The sequence below is a fragment of the Heliangelus exortis genome, chromosome 3 (genome assembly GCF_036169615.1).
Source record: "Heliangelus exortis chromosome 3, bHelExo1.hap1, whole genome shotgun sequence".
Taxonomy (NCBI): domain Eukaryota; kingdom Metazoa; phylum Chordata; class Aves; order Apodiformes; family Trochilidae; genus Heliangelus; species Heliangelus exortis.
This window is the reverse complement of record NC_092424.1, coordinates 73,620,991-73,642,046: the sequence shown is the minus strand read 5'-3', so window position 1 is coordinate 73,642,046 and position 21,056 is coordinate 73,620,991. Positions and strand designations below refer to the sequence as shown.

The following is a 21,056-nucleotide window of genomic DNA, read 5'->3' as shown; positions in this document are numbered from 1 at the left end:
TCTTGCATCTTGCCAATCACTTGGATAAAGTATGCTGGCATAATCCACTGTGAAATAATGGCACTTGTGTGCAACATTCAAATACATGCAGTATGGTAAATATGCTACTGTACCTCATTTTGAAGTTCATCATCACTTTTGGTAGAAGCAAGCATCTCATACAAAGTACAGCAGAGGTCTTCTGTTGTTGGCCCACCAGGCGTACCCCCTTGAGATTCATTCAGATATTTTCCAACTTCACACCATAAAAAAGAATCGTCTACTTTTACCTTGAGTCCAGATTTCTCACCACAGTAATTCTGTAAGTGATTCATCTGGTTGTTGAGAAGTTTCTTATAATCTAAGCTTATAGTTTTCTCTGCATCGGCCTCACCATTCACAGGCAGCTCCTCGGAGTAATCCAAATCATGCATGTCAAACGAAAACACTATATTTTTACCAAAGAACACTCTGTTATCACCATCTTGCTCTTCAGCCATCTGTAAGAGAGCTGTAAGCTGTTCTTCAGTGAAGTGAGAAGCAATCCGACATGTGGCATTACAAGCTGCAGTAGCAGATGACGATGGAAATGGCCCAAACATCTGCTTGATCGCCTTTGTCTCATCATGGCCAACACATTCTTTCCTGTGAAATGTCTTAAAGAGAAAAACAGCTCCGCTTTCAATCGCTTCTTGTCCATTTTCAGCTCCAACTGTTAACAAAACCAAAAGCAAATGTGACTTCATGCACTTCAAACTAATTATTTTTCACTGCCTGTAACGTAACTGTATTCAGTATCTTGCTCCAAGTCTCATCAACAGAGATATGAAACAAAGACCACAACAAGTACCAATTGTTGCAAGGTACTGAATTTTAACAGGTATGCCAATATCCAGCAAGTTTCTTACTGGAAATTCATGTTAAGGATTACAAATGCTTTCTTATTTTCACAAGTAAGAGGAAAAACTTGCCCAAGGTCTGAAACTCACAATTCTATACTTATGAGCATTTTAAAGGTTATAAATTTGCACTGTGTATCAATGTTCATTCACTGCCTAATCTGAATATTCATAACAGATTAAATGACAGAACTCAGCTGGGAATTACAAAAATGTAGTAATTCCCTTTAGAATTACAAAAATGTAGTAATTCTTAGTAGAATTACCACAGAATGTGTGTTAATTAGGAAAATTGCCCAAAGAAATTAAAGCAGACAACTGTATAAATTTTGATTTGAATCTAAGAAACATTGTACTATGCAAATAAAAATATATTATTAGAGAAAAGCATAAATTTAATTCTCACACAAATATTTGCAAAGCTACTCAATGAAAACATAAGCAAAACTATCATATGATGAATCAAAATGTCAAAACCAGTCAGTATACTGGCTTTTTTGGTGTTTGTTTTTTTTTCTTTCTTTATGAGGACAACATATAAATGATTTTATCTTGAAGTTTAAAGAACCATATTCTAACAAGCTGGGTAGATAACTCCAACATTTTTAGTAGAATTAGCATTTCTGACAATACTTTAACATTTTAAAACATCTTAAAATCTTATTGGTAGATATTTATAAACTGCTATCATCAAGATGTCTTTATCCAGCCAATTCTATAGTGATTTCAGGATCAAATAGTGGAGGTCCAGCAGAGAACAGTATGATTTAAGTGATAACATTTGTGATTAACCACTGGCATAAGTAATTCAAAAGAACTATTAAAATATTTATTTTAAAAGCAACTATAGTATTCATTTTAAAAACCCCAAAAAGGCACTTCTGGCATAGTAAATGTGGCTAATCTCTTTTCAGTAATCAAAACTGTCCTGTGCCTGTCTCTGAATACCTCAGCTAACCAGTTATGGGCAAATGTATTTGCTCTACCATGTCCCCATTTTCTGCCTGTTGAAAAACTTCCTGAAACCAGTGGGAACATTTTCATTACTTTGGCATTGTTACTTGTAACTTGATTCAAAGGAAGTTAGGTTCAACCCTAGAAAAAGCAAAGCTTTTCATTCCCACAACAGGAATGAGAGCAAGGACAGAGCAAGACAACAGGACAGAGCACGAATATTCAGTATAAGCAGATGAAAAAAGGCTGACTAACTGGAAACACAACATATAAATCGGGGTACTTAAAAATCCAGTATTTCTCTTGAATTTCCTTACTGCGCACTTGGAAAAGCTGAAAAATTCATGGGATTGGAGGTGGTATTTACCTACCTTCATATGGAAGATACCTGTCAGATACACACATATACAATATATATGTAAATATATCTCAAAGGAAAAAAAGATGGTTCAGTCTTCCTCTCAGCATTAGCCATATAGGAATCACAGGGGAAAAAAACTAATAATAATAATAAAAAAGCATGTAAAGTCACCTAGTCACTTGTGTCAGAACAGCAGTACACATTACTAGACTAAAAGAGCAGTTGTATTGAAGGATTTGAGAAAAGTCTATATGCTAATTCTCCTTTATTATCAACTTCTCCTATTCATGGGAGCATCTCTTAACAAAATACTACTCCTCCTCTTCAAATATAACAAGCAAGCCAAGATGGCAAGGGATTCACAACTTAAAGCTTCTCTCCCTTTTTTGTTTTTAAGCCAATCAGGTAATTCCAGTAAGTGACATTTTAAATTGTCAAGTATAGCAATATTTCATTACCTGTTGCCTAGGCTGAGATTTCATTCTCTTGAAATGAAGCTAAAAAGGAATACAAGTAATTCCCTATGATATGATTCTGATGGCAATGGTTGGAACATTCCTGTCAGTTCAGTCTGTAATCCTGTCACTGTAACCCATTCTGGTTTGTGTCTCAACATTACATGTCTTTAGCCAGAAGCGTCAAAGCTGATGGTTTCTTGCTAACTTGTTCTAACTAAATAGTGGCATTGAGAGCCATCATCAGCAAGTTTGCCAGTGATACCAAGCTGGATGGTGCAGTCCATATGCCAGAGGGATGGGATGCCATCCAGAGGGACCTGGGCAAGCTGGGGAAGTGGGCACCTGGGTCCTGCACCTGGGCCAAGGCAACCCAAGAGATGAATAGAGGTGGGGGAAGAACACACCGAAGAGCAGCAATGTGGAAAAAGACCTGGGAGAACTAGTGGATCAAAAGGTGGACATGAGCCACCAGTGTGTAATTATAGCCCAGAAGGCCAACCACATCAAAAGAAGTCTGGCTAGCAAGCAGATTGAGAGAGGTGATTCTGCCCCACTACCTCACCTGAAGTAGTGTGTCCAGCTCAGGAACCCCCAGCACAAGAAGGATGTGGGCCTGTTGGAGCACGTGCTGAGAAGGGCCACAAAAATGACCAGAGGGCTGGAGCCCCTCTTTTATGAAGACAGACTGAGGGAGCTGGGGTTGTTCAGACTGAAGAAGAGAAGGGTCAAAGTGGAGCTTACAGAGGCCTTCCAGTACCCGAAAGGGCCCTACAGGAAAGCTGGGGAGGGACTTTTTACAAAGGCTTGTATTGAGAGTACAAGGGATAATGGTTTTAAACTGGAAGAGTCAAGATTTAGGTTAGTGATTAGGAGGACATTCTTTAGCGTGAGGGTGGTGAGACACTGGAACAGGTTGTCCAGAGAAGCTGCAGAAACGCCATCCCTGGAAGCCCTCAAGGCCAGGCCGGATGGGGCTTTGAGTAACCTGGCCTAGTGGGAGGTGTCCCTGCCAACTCAGGGGGGATTGGAACTGGATGATCTCTGAGGTTCCTTCCAGCTCTAACCATTCTATGATTTTATGATATACTAATGTATTTGCTTTCGTTTGGTTTGCTCTCTCCAGTCCATCAAACAAAAATTCATTACTATTACTTTCGAGTCTTTCAATTTGCTTGTTCTGGACATAGGCATTCAGATTAAAGGAAAATGACACCATTAAATCTCTCCATCTGCTGTGCCTGATGGGTACTTGAACCAGGTCCATATTTAAACTGCTGTCTTCTTCTCCCAAGTAGATTTCATGCTTATGTACAAAGTACATGCACAAAGTACATCTAGCAATGATTTCCAAATGAGCAACTTTTCCACAGAAACCCATACTGAGTTTTCAGTTACACTACTTGCAAAAAAATACTATAATATCTAAGATAAGGATGAGTATGGAAAGCAACCATGTATTTTATAAGAAACAAAAGCCACAACAGGAGATATAACTGAATCATGTGAAGGGAAATGAAATTGTACATTCAGATTTTAAGAACTAGTTAATTAATTAATATATTAGTAATGAGTTGTATTCCCACAACACACTTGCTTTTATGCATTTCTGTGACAACTTGTTATTATTTTTTATCACTGGAAACTGAGCTGTATTTGTCTTTCCCTTTCCATCTGTGAAGATGATGTTAGGAAGGGTATGTATGTAACAAAACTGGGAACCAATTGGGAAAAAATAATTACAGACATTGTTTATTTGAGAAGCAAAAAGGGCAGCAAGGAGGAGTGTCAAAAAATCAGAGAAGGGGAATATAAACTATGCCAACTTGGATGGTCCATGGGTAATCAACAGGCAGCCTTGCACTTGGGAACACCAGCTGGAGCAAGAAAATAAACCAACCTGTTATTATGACCATACCATATATTTCAAACCTGCTATCATGGTCAGGAGGATTAGGAGGTGAAGAGGAGTTGGTTGTCTCTATTTGCTAGTATAGGGCCATGTGGGACAGATGGATCAAGCAGCCCTGTAATACCATGTCAGTGCCTGTTCCAGGTCTTACTGTGTTGACATTGCCCTAAAATCTAAATGTTATCCTAAAACAGCAACACCTGAATTGATCAAGCCATGGAAGTAAGAAGAATGGGGACTATAACTTTTAAAATTTACATAAATAGTATGTTATTAAAATGGAGTACTGGCAGAAATCTCATTAGGCTTTCTATGCTCCAAAAGGTCTTATTCAGACATTCATAAACCTTAGGTACCCAACAGGACTTTTCCCTTTCCATCACAGCTGTGTCTGAAACCTGCCTTTACTACTACAGCATAGGAATAAAAATCATTTAAGAAATAGTAAAAGAGGACAATCTCAAATAAACCAAAAGAAGAAGTTAAAAAGAGAGCATTTACTTTTTTGATTAATTATCAATACACACTGCACCTTTTACATATTAACTTTAGGCATCAACAGCTGATGCAAACTCACAGCTTGCATGACTTTTCCCCAAACCTTGCAAATCCTAAGTGCTAGCTGAAATCTGTGCAGCAAAGCAGAGGGCAGAGACATGGCCTTTCCAAGAGGCATCTCTGTCTCAGAAAGACAGGCAGCCACATGATTAACTTGTGGCCTGAAGAGCTTGAAGTCTACTAACAGCACAAGTTCTACTACCTGTATTAGAAAAAGCGGATTTGAAAAAAAAGTAGGACCAAATTTGTAAATATAACAGAGTTGGGGTCACAAACATGGAAGGAATAAACCAAAAAGCAAACTATAGAATATATGAATTGTCATATGAGTTTAAAACCTTTTTGATAGTGACTTGAGAAATACATGAAATTTTTCCTCTGATGAGTCACAGAAGCAATAGCCATTACATCCACTAGTAGCTTTAACAGACATCTTCTGTGCAACTGTACAGCCAGTTTCTACCTGTGACATGACTAACTTCTCTAGCCTGTTTTGAAAATCTGGTTTAGATGTTTGCTCCTTTCTTAATTTGCGAGTAATTTCCAAAAGAACTGTTGAGAAATAGGAACATGTGAAGAAGGAAAACATTTGGATTGAGATAAAACACACTGGTCTATAGTGTAAAAACAAAACAAAACAAAAAAACAAAGCAAATATATTTATGCCTATTAATTCTTTCCATGTTACAGATACTTGAAACACAACCAGAAAAGGAGAAAATATAGCTATTACACTGAAATGAAAAAATCTTAAATTTGTGACAGCTAGAGCTTAAGCCATGTGCTCACTTTGAGCTGATGAAGTCAAATTCTGCTAACAGCCAAAGCTGAATTAGTTTCCAATCAGAATCAAGTTTTCACACCTTCTTTGCCCTAATGTATATTCAGTTTTAAAAGCTTAATTCCAGATGAGTGAAATTTATGATTTAGTTCCTTCCCAACCTCAAACACTTTAACCATAAAGCGCTATTTTCACATTTTTATCTGCCTATGTAGCAATCCATTTTTTCCTCATATAATCATGTAGCACTAACACTGATAATAAGAAGAGGGTTTTTTTCAGAGTATTGCCATTCCAAAAGCAGCTGTTGCTTTTGCTTTATACAGGCTGATGGCAAACTGTACCAGGTACTATTTCGGAATAAAACAGAAAACTATATTTTGCATAAACACATGAGATTAACGGGAGTCCCAAAGATATTTCAGGGCTAGCCTGGCATCAAGGTAGAACTAAAACTACAAGTATGTAAAGCAGGCAGGCCGAAAGTAGATTGAAAAAAAAAAAAAAAACCCCAACAAAACAGCCTATAATTAGACTACCACAGAATGAAAACCTACCTATTTGTTTTGCAGCTTGTAATATATTTTTTAAATCAGCATTTACAGCTTGGTGTTCTTTTTTGTCCAAATTATCATCAACAAACTTTATTATCTTCTTCCAAGTAAGATCAGACTTCAGCAACTGCTCCGGTAATTTTGATCTTTTAGTCTGAAAATGCAAAATATTTGGGTTTCTCAAATTAGTACATGGAAGATCTTTTAAAGTTAAACACCAGTTAAAAAACCACTCACTATGTAGTAATGATTACAAACTTTTTACCTGCTACCTGTTTACACTATTTCCTGTGCTTAAGATAGGAGAAGGATACACACAGACAATCTCATTTCTTTACTCTTTCCAAAGCAGAATTTTCTGTAAAGCCAGACTGTTGCAACTTCAAGACATTTACAGCTCCCAAGATTCTAAATTCATTTCACATTACAGGTTCCCACAATATATTTACTGCTTTAATGCATTATTTCTTGGAGAGAAAAAAAAAAAAGTACCACCTGAATTCAGTGTCAGTAAATTTATACTAAACATCCCCCAACAAGAGTCTGAGGAGAACTTCGTATTCAGAGGGAGATGTTTGGCTCCCCAGCTCTGCATAAGCTTGGAGCTAAAAACATACCAGCCAAGCTCAACTTAAACTACTTCCCAAAAGATTAAATAGCAGGGCTGTAATAACACAGCCAAGCAACCCAATCCATACATCACGATTGTAAGGGCCCAGCATAAATCACAAATCTACAGCAAATTTGACTTTGAGCAAGGACACTGTGAAAGAATGCACAGGAAACTACAGACACTCTGCTCAGTCTTTCTTGCCTACTCTTATAAAACAGAAAAACAAAATAAGAAAGTAAACAGTTCTTACTATATACACCAATACTTTTCAATTATGCTTTGGAAAAGAAAAATCTTTACCCTTAAGTCAGCTAATTCTTCACTATAATCCTCCCGTTTAGTGACATTTGAAAAGGAGCGTAAAGCTCCTGTAAGACGAGGCAAGGCCATCTGTTACTCTTTCAGTGATCCATAGGATGAGAAATTAAATCCCAGCTCAAGCACCTAGGTGAGAACAAAACAAGTAACATTAATTTGTTAATGCTCTAAATACAAATTTGCATCACCAACTTGAAAGACCTTTTAAAGCAAGCACTGGCATTTCAGTTAAACAAGTTTAAAAACTATCTCAAAATGTTGATAATCAAGATTCAATGGATTCAATGGGTGAAAGGCACAGACAGCTGGCAAGACATGGTAACACGTGGAGGTCTCTAAGGAGTTTCTTTTCTTTTCTGCCTAAAGAAAAGTTATCAGCAATGAGTGGTTATTGTTCCTTAAGCATCATTAACACAATAAAATTATAGTCAATGCTAGGTAACTGAACGTCAGCTCCCAGCAGCAGTAAGAGATTACAACCTACCAGGTTTTCTCTGAACCAGCCCACACTGGGAGCTTCCAGGTCCTTAAAAGCCTCTGGCATGGATGCCAGGGCATCCTTCTTGAGAACCATTGAGCCATTTTTAACCAGCAAAAATGCAAAGCAAATTATGACAGGAAAGAAAAAAATCATAATATGCATATCACTTAGCTGTTATAAGAGAAAGGGAACAAAAGGGCTAGCAGAAAGCCAAAAGGAGGTTATCATCTTACAACTATGAGTGTACACACAGATGCACAGGGCATGGAGCTCTCTCCAGGACCACAGCCTATTTCTCACATGTTCTTATTTCCTCTGTGAAACAGTCTCATGTCTATACAGCAAAACACAGCTGTTCTCCATTTGAACTCATTCTTGTTCCAAGCCGTTTACTGAAACTATTTTGGAAGTTATTTTGAAAGCTGCCCACGGCTGAATCATTTAATGAATAAAGTCTAATGCACAGCTAGTTTCTGATGGTAGCAGATAAATACAACTTTAGATTCTTTTTGAAACAATTAATCATACCTAATGATCTGCATCATTCTTTGCATGCCTGAAGACCATCGGCCATTCAGAATTTAAGTAATTTAAAAAAGAGTTAAAATCACACACCTCTTCCCCCTAGTCATATACTGTATAGAACTCCCTACTTTAATGCAATTATCCTTAACATTTTTCTTCATTTAATGACCACATTTGTATTTTAGCCATCAGCTTTGCAACACAGCACAAAAGCAAACCCAGATACAGTGTTCCAATCACAGAGAAATGTCACTGAATTAACAGGTCTGCTTGTTTTCCAACTTGCATTAATATCCTTTTGAGAAAAGCTATCACAACAGCTGATATTTTGGAGACAAACGTTATAATGATGTAGCTACAATATGTGGAAATATAAAATATTTAACTGTGAAGGGGGCAGAGAGGACATGTCCAAATTCAAGCCCAGAAGCAGAAAGAGCCAAGCAACATTACTGCTTTTGAGATTTTCAGTGGATATATGACACATAAGTCACACCAGTGTAATTAGTGTAATATTGAATGTGTATACTGTGTGAACACTCCCAGTGCAATATTGAATGATCCTGCCTGCACCTGCTGGGTTTCAAACAAGGACCTAAAAGGCAGCAGATTATAAATCCTGTTTACAAGGGCCCACATACAGAGGTGCAAGGTTAACTTTTGCCATTCTTCTGCCCATTCCCCCTTGAGAAAAAGTGTGAGAATAGGTATCCATTGTATTTTGTATTTGGAGAGGGGCAATCAAAATGGGAATTCAAATTCAGCGCAATTTTGCATGATAAAAATATCACCCCCCTTCAATCAAGTGAGGGCCTATTTGGGCCCATTTTGCTAATTTTTTTTAGGAATAGGAAACAAAATTTGACAATTCCTAGAACTGTCTCAGACTCTTCACCTCTTTTACAAACTTTTTTAATAAGCTTCTGGGGAGGGGAGGGGAGGGGAGGGAAGGGAGGGGGAGGGAGGGGAAGGGAGGGGAAGGGAGGGGAAGGGAGGGGAAGGGAGGGGAAGGGAGGGGAAGGGAGGGGAAGGGAGGGGAAGGGAGAAAGCTTACTAGAAATCTGTCTATGCATCTGTCTTGCACAGTGCTGAAAACAACCCTGAGGCATTCATCCTACTCCAAAGTAAATACAGATGTTCATGTCCAAAGGAAGTAGGGGGACTATAAAAAAACAATAGATCAGCAAGAGAAAGGAAAACACACCTGTGTAATGCATGTTCCATCTCACTAAGAATGGGTAAGAGGACATGGGATGCACTTCAGCAAAAATAACTGCTTTAATAATACACAAATAATAAATAATCAAATATCTGCTCTGACAAGACCATGCTAGAAGAGCTCTTCAGATGGTAGTAAGAAAGTCTCTGTAACAGTTCTGTAAGTCTCCAACACTAACTACCAGACACAGAGATGCCAGGTTCGTTGCAGCTCAGCTTCAGAAGGTAAAAAAATGCTTGTAACAGTTGCTAAAGATGCACAGTAAAATTTTAATAGACTAAACCACTTGAGGTTATTGCACACAGGTACAGCTGGGCAACTATCTTCAAATGAAAATTTGTAAAAGTAATAATCAGCAAGCATAACAGGCTTACTGTAGCAGAAAAACAATAATAGAAGCTTTTATCTTCTGAGCACTAATGGGAAGGCAAGAATAGAAAGAATCTGTATTTCTCTGCTGTGTAGTCTGCTGTAAAAATTAAATTTTGCACAGATCAAGTCAAACCTTTAAACATTATAAAGCTGTGATAGCAAGTAAACTTGCTGTCACTGGAATTTAATTGTATTTCCATGGCTGATGACCACATCAAAGACTACAGAAGGTCTGTAGGTGGCCACAAGAAAAGCTTACCAAAACAAGCTTTAATATTCTAGTACCATGTCTAAACCATGCCAGGGGACTGTTTCTTGGTCATCCAATCACTCCCCTTCTGACAGGAGAACATTAGCCCTTTCAGAACATGGTCTCCCATACCACTTCACTTCAAAGCATTAGTGAAATTCATCTTGGAAAGTGAACTGACCTCACATTACATAAAGAAGAGAGAATGGATGTGTCTACACATGAAAATCCTTCAGCAATCCAAGAAGAAAAGGAAGAACAAGAAAATAACCATGCTGAACAGCATTCTTGCAAAGATACCACTAATGGCACAACACAAGCAACATTTCAGTTGAATGTAATTGTGCATGAGGTAAAAATCATCACATTACAGCTCTTCTAGGAATATCTGTTAAATAGAAATACATGTTAAATGCAAATCTGTGTGAACACCTGTATGCAAGCAAGGCAGAGTAACATGAGGAACTGTCAAGAATAGCATCAGTTTCCGTGTGTAGTCATGTGCATCTCATGGAAAACACACAGGTTTGCCTAGACACAGACAACTACAGGAAAGCTGGGGAGGGACTTTTTCAAGAGCATGTAGTGATAGGACAAGGGGTAATGGCTTTAATCTGGAAGAGGGCAGATTTAGGTTAGATATTAGGAAGAAATTCTTTAGTGTGAGAGTAGTGACACACTGGAACAGGTTGCCCAGGGAGGTTATGGGTGCCCCCTCCCTAGAAGTGTTCAAGGCCAGGTTGGATGGAGCTCTGAGCAACCTGGTCCAGTAGAAAGTGTCCCTGCCTAGGCAGAGGAGTTAGAAGTAGAGATTTTTTTAAGGTCCCTTCCACAGGAAACCATTCTGATTCTATGAAGTAAAATCCTCCATCTTTCAAGACACATAAAGGCTTTCTCGGTTTTCTCCCTAGCCTAATGGATCTTCAATAAGCTACACAAAATTGTATAAAACTTGATAATCCTATACCAAATGACTGAAATAATCTTAAAGGAACAGAAGGCACAGGAATCTTTCATACCTCTGTTGAAAGTGGTGTGAGCTTTCAACTCCAGCATCAGAGCACACTGCTACTTACTCAGTCATCTTTTTAGGTGTCTGTGCAAAGTGCTGGTGTGGGCTGGTCCCAAACAGAAGCCAAACATCCACACAGCCACTTGATCACTCTCCACCACAGTGGGACAAAGCAGACAACAGGAAGAAAAAAGAAAGAAAACTTTTGGGTTGAGATACTGACAATTTAATAGGGGAAGCAAAGTAAAAAAACCCCAGGAGTGAAGGAAATTGCTCACCATATCCCTAAATAAATAAATGAATACCCCAAATAACTGTTTCCTCTACCTCAGTTTTTATTTCTGTGCATGACAACACACAATATGGGATATCCCTTCAGGCAGTTTAGGTGAGGTGTCCCAGCTGTTCCCCCAGCCTACTCTCTGGGTGGCAGTGTGAAAAAAGGAAGTCTTGATGCTACACACACACATCACTCAGCAACAGCCAAAACACTGGTGTGTTATCAACACTGTTTTAGCCACAAATCTAAAGCACTACAGCTATGATGAAAGTTAACAAGAAAATTAACAAAACATTAACAAGAATGTACTCACACTGCTTTGTGCAAACAGAGCACAGTCAAATTCCTCACGGAGATGAGCATAATGAATGCCCTGAGTTCAGTTCCCCTTAGGAACTGAGTTTACAATAAACATGGAACTGCTCATTTCTGTGACATGATGAGGTGTTTAAAAAGCAAGAATGGGTAAATACAGAATGACTCACTTGTATTTCTCAGAATGTAATGGTAAGGAGGAACATGATAAAACTGAATATTAGAGTGAAAGCTGTATCAAATTGCTTGTCTTTCCTTAATTATTAAATTTGGGAATTCATTGCCACAAGATACCAAAAAGGCTAGAAGCTCAAGCATGGTCAAAAAATAACCAGATGAATTAATGTAAGTCAAATACCTTGGTAGTTACTGAACTCAGCATCTTAGAGACAGATGATCAGTTATTTAAACCACTGACTACTGATAAAAATGGTAATATGAGTGCAGAGGCATCACTGTATCTGTCTTCAAATAAGATTTCTTCCAGTACATCATGCAAGCATCTGCTACTGGCTTCTATGAGAGACATTTTATTTGAAAAAAGTTACAGGGTGATGTGACAACAGAGGTTCTGAGGATTACAATTTGGAATTATGAAGCCTGATCTCAGAATCTATTTGTGGGTCCAACCCTTGCTTCCTTCTTAGTTCAGACACCAGCTATCATATTTTAGCAAACTTCCAACTAAGCATTATTGGTCATTTGTTAAATTTCTTTAATTGGGTTTGTCCACACCAGAGAGTCGATCTTTTTTTTCTTTTGTCTACAAATATTGAAGCATAATTTTGTTAAAAAATAAAAAAAGCAACACAAAAAACCAAACAAAAAACCCACTGAAAATTGCTCAACATTAATGTCAACAATTGTTACTAAAAAAAAAAACATTTGCCAAGAAAACATTAAGTTGTTATTTGCAGTAATGACCATTTCCAGCAAATTTTGTACAGGGTAAAAAGAAACCTGTTCAGTAGTCAAAACACCGATATGAGTTAGGATTAATCACACATTTAACAGTTTCCAAATAAACTTTACATTATAACCATCCAGTGAAAAGACAACATGAGCCTTTCCCTCCCCCAACCACCTTTCCATCTCAGCAGCAGCTCCTGTCCTATAACTGAGTAAGAGAAGAGGAATGAAACATGCAGGAAGAACGTGAACCTGCCTGAACTCAGTTCAGTATTTACAAACTAAAACTTTTTTCACAGAAAGAGGTGTAGTTTAACTACAACCTACAGAAATAGAAACTGATACTTTACAAAGGATGAGTTTTCTATTAACTCTGTAAAAAAAGATGTTACAACTCTAAATGTTCTTCCTGACAACAGATTTAAGGCTATGCTTATGAAATCTGTAAACGATACTGATACAAGGGATGAAACTATTTTAGGGGCCAAATTACAATATACTATTATCCTGAAGGAAACACATCCAACACACACAGTAAAATATACCACTTTACAGAAACAGTAAGATACCACAAAAAAGAGGAGGCCAAGAAGCAACACATTAGATGTGTTTTTCCATAAACACTTGTACAGGTACAACCATCGTGTCAGCTGTCATTCTGGAAACACGGAAAGACAGGAAACAGTATTTAAAGACAAGAGTGATGCCATAAAACATACTATGTTGCCCTTCCAGTAGTCAGTATTAAAAGACTCCACTAGAATACTGCTGTCTTTGTTGTGCACCTAGGAAGACAGGGCAGGATTAGAAGGATGAAGTAGAGGATAGAGCTTGCATCCCAGAAATCCAACCATATCCTGTGCTGCATTGTCCCATTGGGCCAGGATAAAGGTGATTTTCTGTCTTGTACTTTTGCTTTCAGCTAAGTCTCTTGTAAGTAGCTGCACTTGCTGAAATTAACAGCAAGTTTCTCAGCGAGAAAGTGTCTGCTTCTGGGACTGATAACACTCGATGTTTATAATTACGGCCAGAGACTGGTGTGCAGAGCCAAGGACATTGGTCAGTTCTGAGGAACATTTTGCCCTCTGGAAGGAGAGGAGTAAAAAGGTCACACCCGAAGCCTTCCTTTGGGGAGGAATGGACAAGACAGATGCCAGAATTGACCAGAGTATTCCATCCCATACATATCATATTCAATATAAATTTGAGGGACCACAAGGGTCAAACCCCTTTTTTTCCCTTCCTGCTTCCCCTTCTTAACCTGTCACTGTTTGCTTCAGCATCCTGGGAGGATCCCATCCGTTCCTCTGCCTGTGGTCCTGATCCATGCCAGCCTGAATCTGTGTGTTCCTGCCTCCAGTTCCCAACTGCTGCTGACTCCAGGAGTCCAGCCTGGACTTTCCCAGGGCTGCCCTGCAGCCTCGGTGGTGACGTGAGAGCTATTGGGGGAAAGTGGGGACGAACGTGGTATCAATTTTCCTGTATATTTGTATATATTTAGTAATTTTTTCCTATTTATCATTATTGTTTCATTAAAGTTGTGTAGTTTAGTTTCCGACCCATAAGTCTCTCTCCCTTATTCTCTCTCCTTTCTTTATCAGGGAGGAGAGGGGGATTAATAGAGAGCACCTCTCACTCGGTTTAATTGCTGGGCCAGTGTTGAACCCTGACATGCATCAAAGGAGCATTCACAAGGCAGGTGATTCTCTCCCTTGGAGTACTGTGTCCAGCTCAGGAACCCCTAGCACAGGAAGGACATGGAGCTCTTGGAATAACTAGAAGGCCACAAAGATGATCAGAGGCCTGGAGCACCTTTCCTACAAAGACACACTGAGAGAGTTGGATGTGTTCAGCCTGGAGAAGGCTCCAAGGAGCCCCCAAGGCTTTGGATGCCCCCTCCCTGGAAGGCCTCTCTTCAAGGCCAGGTTGGGTGGGGTTTTGAGCAACCTGATCTATGGGGAGGTGCCCCTGCCCATACAGGGGGTTTTGAACTAGATCATCTTGAAGGCCTCTTCCAACCCAAACCATTCTAGAACAGAAATGGCCAGATTTGTTAAAGACATTACCTGCTAGGAAAGATATAAAATGAACTCAGCTTAGATAGCTTACTGGGAAGAGAAACATTGACAGGTTTCAAATAAAAACAAAAACCACAGGAAGGAACAAGAAAAAAACTGGGAGGAAAAGAGCAGTGTGCACTCCTCTTAAATTTTAAAAATAGAAAGCCTACCTCTCAGTTCAGGTTTAGCTTCAAAGAGCGTTCCACACACAAAGAACTGGCAGAACAAAACAGTCATTTGACTATTTCTTACCTTCTGATTTAGAACTACTGATCTCACCTCTCTCAAAGGCCACACTAGCTTTTAGAGAAAAGTTATCTCTGCAACCTACCATGCAGACATACATAAGCCCTGCTGCATTGTCTCTGGAATTTCTAGTAATTTTTTCCTACTAATTGTCTGGACTCAAGTCAAATCCTTTCTCAAGAAAATAACTTGACTTGATTGCCTCTCTGCTAAAGTGATGATTACAGGTTCCATTTCAATGATACTATTTCACAGCCAATTCTTTAAAAAGCCTGAAGACTGAAAAGGACCTACACAAACATTAGTATACTAAAAATAACAAAGTTTAAATAAATGACTCTAACTTAATACACTTGCCTGAAGCACCTTCAGGGTATACCCGAGGACATCAGAGATCATCACACATTTTACAAGCACAGCTGTCAATTTACCATTACCAATCAAAGTGAAGCAAGTAGGTACTCGAAAGCGAAACACACTCAAGGCGACCACGTGCTGGTTTTCCATTCATTTGTAGTTCCCTACATTACTGCCAACAGGAAGTACTGGAAGCATTCAAGGCCCATTCAGCCCCCGTGCCGTTTCCCACTTCGCAATACTCCCCTTTTCCCCTTTCCAATGATCACACCGAGACCAAGACCAGAAACAGCAGGCGAGGAGCGCGGGGCTCAGCCTTTATTCGCGATCTTCTCCCGCCCGCCCAGCTGCACTCCGGACCCCGGGCAGGCAGGCGGCAGGGCCCGGCCCTCTACCCCCTGCCCCCCCCGCCACGGCCGGCCCTACCCGGAGGGGCAGGTAGGGCTCGCACCGATCAGCGGCCTCGCTGCCCCGAAACAGCCGCCCCCCTCCCTCCCTCGCCCCGCAACACCAGCGGGAGGACGCGCGGTGCCACCGGGGCGGGGTAGGCCCGGCGGCCACCCTCCCCTCAGAAGGGCCAGACCGCGGTTCCGCACCGGCCATTTAACACCACAGCGGAAAGCAGCATTCGCTCCGTCCGCCGGCGTGCGGAGAGCTCCACCCGCTGCCCCACGCCGCCGCCGGAGCCCGGCGAGCCGGGACCGCCCCGCGCAGCCGCCCGACCCCCGCCCGCCCGAGCCCGACGCGCACCTGCCTTCCGGCCTGCCGGTTCCGCTGCCGCCAAGAGACGGCGCGGCGCGACACTGCCGCAAAATGAGCAGGCGGGGCGAAGGGGAGCGAAGGTGCGGCACGGAGCGTGTTCAGCTCTCTGGCCTGGTCGGCCCGGTCCGGTCCGTTACGCTCTGCTCGTCCACCTCATCCAAGCCTTTGCCCCTCGCCCTGCTTCCCTGCCGCTCCGCGGAAAGCCGGCGCCGTGCGCGGACCTAAGGCGGCCTCAGGCTGCGTGAGCGCCGCCCGTTTGCCCTCCGTGTGTAAAGAATCGCGTCCCGCAAAGGGGCTGCGGGTGCCGTTCCCGCCCCAGTTTGTGCCCTGCGCGACCCAATGCAGCGCGGAGGCCGCTCCCGAAGGGATTTCTGCTCCCGTCTTAGTGCCTTGGGCTGTCCCGGACGTGGGGTTCCGTGGCTTTCCCCCCTCCGTGCTGTTTTTCGGCTCGATCATTACTGCACGCGTGCTGAGTGCTTCCCCACCCGCGGCTGTCTGTGTGCGTGTGCCTGACGTGCCCTGCCACGCTTACTGATTCAGGCTTGGGTGCTTCAGGGTTTTTAATCCAAAAGGACCATGGTAAAATGACGCTGAAGACCAAGCTGAGCAGAGAAGGGAAAGAAGAATGAGCAATGTCGCATAATTTTAGGACAAAACCCCGTGGAGATAAAAAATGCTTTCTCTGGAGTGCTTGGGTGTTCTTTGTACAAAAATACAACTGGACTCTAAAAGGCCTCCAACTGGGTAACTGTTAGGATTCCCAGGATTTATTTCTGTCCTCTGCAATGCCTTGTGGTCTGTCTTTCCAAAAGCCGAATGGCACAGTCACTAAACTGTCGCCTTCCCTACAGTTCTAGTAGGGATTCCACTCATGTGAAAGAAGGCAAGCAGTCATCCACCTATGTGCCTGCATGTGAATTTGTACCGTTGGAGTTGTTAAAAAATGGACTCCAAAGATAATCGTAACTCACTCCATCCCTTAGAATGAAACAGACAGTTTAGAGGAATCACAAGGTATGTCCAGCTTGGGTTTGGTAGATGCTCCTATGGAACGGGTTATAGTGTGTCTAGACCACTTACCCCTAGAGCATTTGAGTAGTTTAAACGCTGGAAATCCCAGTTTTTTTGCCACTGCAGTCTTTAAAAATCTTCACAGTAGGTTATTGAAGCCTTAAGATCCTGTAGCTTGATGCTGGTGCCTCAGGGCATTGACTTTTGCAGCATAGTTTTACAACCATATTTTCAAAGCAATTGTGGATGGTTTATAAATATAGTATTTTCCACTCCTAATGCATGGATCTGTCAGGCAAAGTTTCAGTGAAGTAGGCCCCAAACTGTAGAACTGAGAAGCAAGAAACATACCTGTTTTTGAGTTTTCCAAATACATTCACATTTATGTGGGTGAATTCACTGCTGCATTTCTCACTATGTGCTTCTTAACCAGGTGATATTGCATTCAGTGTTAAGGGCTTTTCATGTGGAGAACAATAGGTACTCACAAGACTTGATTCCTACCTCAATTGTCACTGTGAGTACTGCCAGCTGGTGACACGTGAATTACTATCTGCAAATGCCTTGTGTTTGATGGGCTATTGAATTGACTGGTTTCTTTTTAACAACTAAAACCTAATACTAATATGTAAGACATGAATTTTACAGTTACTTGACCTTTACATCAGGTTTGGAAAATAAATGGACTAGTAATTAGAGTGATCTTGCCTTTGACAAAAGAAAACTCACTGTGTTCCAAAAGAAGTCAACAAAATAAGCCTCTGTTGAAGTTTTCAGACATCTTGACTCACTGCAGATCTCTGTTGTGATAAGAGTACGAGGCATTCAGAACTAAACTGCACTTTGCAGATGCCTCTGTTGCCAACACTGGGGGAAGAATTTTAAATCAATGTTATTATGTGAGGATAATGCTGTTTCCTCAGAAAACATCCAAAATCTCTATTGCTCATGATTACAAAGTAATCATATTGTGCGTGACCACAACTGCAATGCTGGCAAAAGTCGGTGTGTCAGAGATGCTGTAATTCAAATGAGCAGTCAGCTCTTTTAGAGTCTTTTGAGCATCATCTTCTTTACAGTCATCTTGTTCCCATGGCTTTTAGTACTTTATTTTAAAGTGACTCAGATACTGTAAGTGGTCTGAGTTCTTGAAACTTAATACACAGTATATCATAACAAAATACTGCTGAAGAAAATATGCATAAGAAAATACATGGCCACTGCTGCAAAGGAAATCGTAACTCAAATTTGTTCTTTGAGATCTGAGCCTACTTTAATGTAATGCAGGCTACATAAAGGTCTACATATCATCTCCATTATCACTGGTTCTGCACTGCTCTCTGACTTCAATCTATTTGTATCATCTTCTACTGGATATGCGTGTACAAGGTGTACCCAGTTGCTCTTCTTAACATAGTGACTTTCAGAGCAATCTTATGTTTTGTCCAGGCTTTCTCGGATTAATGAAGCAGCTTGGTACTGCTTCTGTGCTGATGAATATCAGTATAGCTAGAATAGAAAATATATTTCTTATTAGTCTTCATTTATGATTATCAGTAATTTCTTAAATGTGTTTAAAAATGCAGCAGCATTATTTGCTTCACAGGTATGGATAAAGGGTTTAGAAATATCACAGCCATTCTCAGAGTTGAACAGGATTCTGGAGTGGTAGTGGGCAAGTTTTCTTTCAGTTGTTGAGCCTAAGTTTAAACAGTTCCAGATGTTTTAAATGCCAGTATAGTTAATCATCATGAGTGATTTCCCATATATAAATTTGAATAAGTAAAGCATTTTTTTCTTTCAGAAAACAATTACCTTTTATTTTCTTTTAAAGTAAATACAACAGGAGTCAATGGGAAATTTATATTACTATATCCAAGAAGGAGCCTGAACTTAGAAAACATCAAAAATATTTGAAAATTTTTAGCAGTGTTGAACTAAAGAATTATTTTTAAGGTTCTTTAGCTATTGTGTTTCTGTACCTCGATCATGTCCATGCTTATGTAATTTCGAGATGACTGTCATGTTTCATGAATTTGCACTGACATATTTGCCAACTCTGTATCAAACAAGAATGAGAAAAAAAACAAACATGATTTCATTCTGAACTTGAAATGAGCAAAATTTACTTTTTGATCACCAAATGCAACAAAGAGAAAAGAGAAGGAAGAAGGGAAGGGAAGGGAAGGGAAGGGAAGGGAAGGGAAGGGAAGGGAAGGGAAGGGAAGGGAAGGGAAGGGAAGGGAAGGGAAGGGAAGGGAAGGGAAGGGAAGGGAAGGGAAGGGAAGGGAAGGGAAGGGAAGGGAAAGCTGAATATTTGAGTTGAAAGGGACCTGCAGCTATAATCTAGTCCAACTACCTGACCAGTTGAGGGCTGACCAAATGTTAAAAAATGTTGTTAAGCCTTTTAAATGCTGACCAGTTTGTGACATCGGCCACCTCTCTAGGAAGCCTGCTCCAGTGTCTGACCACCCTCTTGGTAGAGAAATGCTTCCTAATGTCCAGTCTAAACCTCCCCTGGCACAGCTTTGAAGCATTCCCAAGCATCCTATCACTGGATCCCAGGGAAAAGAGCTTACCATCTCCCTCTCCACTTACCCTCTTCAGGCAGATGTGAAGATCAATGAGATCACTCCTCAGCCTCCTTTTCTCCAAACTATAAAAAACTTAAAAGTCTTCAGCCACTTCTCATAGGAAAAGACTTCAGCTGTTTCACCAGCTTTGTTGCCCCACTCTGGATGTGTTCAAGGATCTTCACATCCTTCTTCAGTTGTAGGCTCCAGAACTGCATGCAGCACTCAAGGTGAGACCACACATGCTAAATGCAGCAGGATATTCATCTCTTTTGGCAGGCTGATGGTGCTGTATTTGATGCACCCCAGGATGTGGTTTGGCCTCTTGGCTACCAGGGCACACTGTTGGCTCCTATTGCTGTCACCCAGCACCCCCAGATCACTTGCTGCAGGGCTGCTCTCCAGCCACTCCTCTCACAATTTCTGCTTATATTAACAGGTATAGTAAAACTGTAATAAAATGACAGTTGATGTCTGAAGCAGCCACATTGTTGTCAGGTTCAAAGTCATGGTGAGAGATACAGCTCTGAGAACACTTAATTTACTTAAGTGTTGATATGACATTATCTTGCCAGAGAGATATAATATATTGGATAATTTTTTTTGGTAAACAGTCATGAAATATAGACCTGTTAAAAGCAGCTAAGCCAAAGGAGAGGGCTAGAACTGAATCATGTGTTTCAGTTTATTTTATTTTTTTTAATTATTCATAATGTTCGAACAATGTGCATGGTTGGGAGTGGAACCTGTTCATAAATACAAACCAGAAGGAAATTATGTAGGTCTGAGGTATATATATGGTGTCTTGTTTCTTGTTTCTTTCTTGTTCTTTTGTTAGTGATTTTGGGAGATTGCACATTATAATAATTCTTTTATATACATAATTTCAGTGTGGTGTTGAACTGAAATGTTGAATCAGTGTAGTCAACAGGCTGCACTTCATACCCATTGGTTTTTAATAATGTAGACCCAGATTTGGAACCTGGTGGGCAGACATTACCTGTCATTTAATGTTTTCTTTGATCTTTCTTGGTATTTCTGTGTGCCCTGCTGGCACATACAAAAACTGGTAGAACTGGTTTTCCATTTCAAGTATATTATTACAGTTATTCATCCTATTTATATTTCCTTTGATAAGTTTGTCAAAGAAGAGTGGCTGAAGAAAGCAGTTTGTTGAAGAAAGTGTCAATATCTTATCTCTAAGTACTGGATAATACTGAAGAAAGGGAAATGGAAGTGATTGATTCATATGGGTTACAGATACAACTTACTGGGCTCCCACCCCTTATAACAATGAAAC

General features: G+C 40.4%; 1 protein-coding gene across 1 annotated transcript in view; it reads right to left on the bottom strand.

The window, feature by feature from the left end:
* Positions 1–16,287, bottom strand: part of ASCC3 (activating signal cointegrator 1 complex subunit 3) — a 249,995-nt gene extending 233,708 nt beyond the window's left edge. Inside the window, exons 1-4 of the mRNA XM_071741267.1 lie at positions 16,161–16,287; positions 7,367–7,510; positions 6,457–6,607; positions 114–691 (exon numbers count right to left, since the gene is read on the bottom strand). Of these exons, the coding sequence (XP_071597368.1) occupies positions 114–691; positions 6,457–6,607; positions 7,367–7,456 (819 nt within the window). The 5' untranslated portion in view covers positions 7,457–7,510; positions 16,161–16,287. The remainder of the gene's footprint in view (positions 1–113; positions 692–6,456; positions 6,608–7,366; positions 7,511–16,160) is intronic.
* Positions 16,288–21,056: the final 4,769 nt, after the last annotated feature.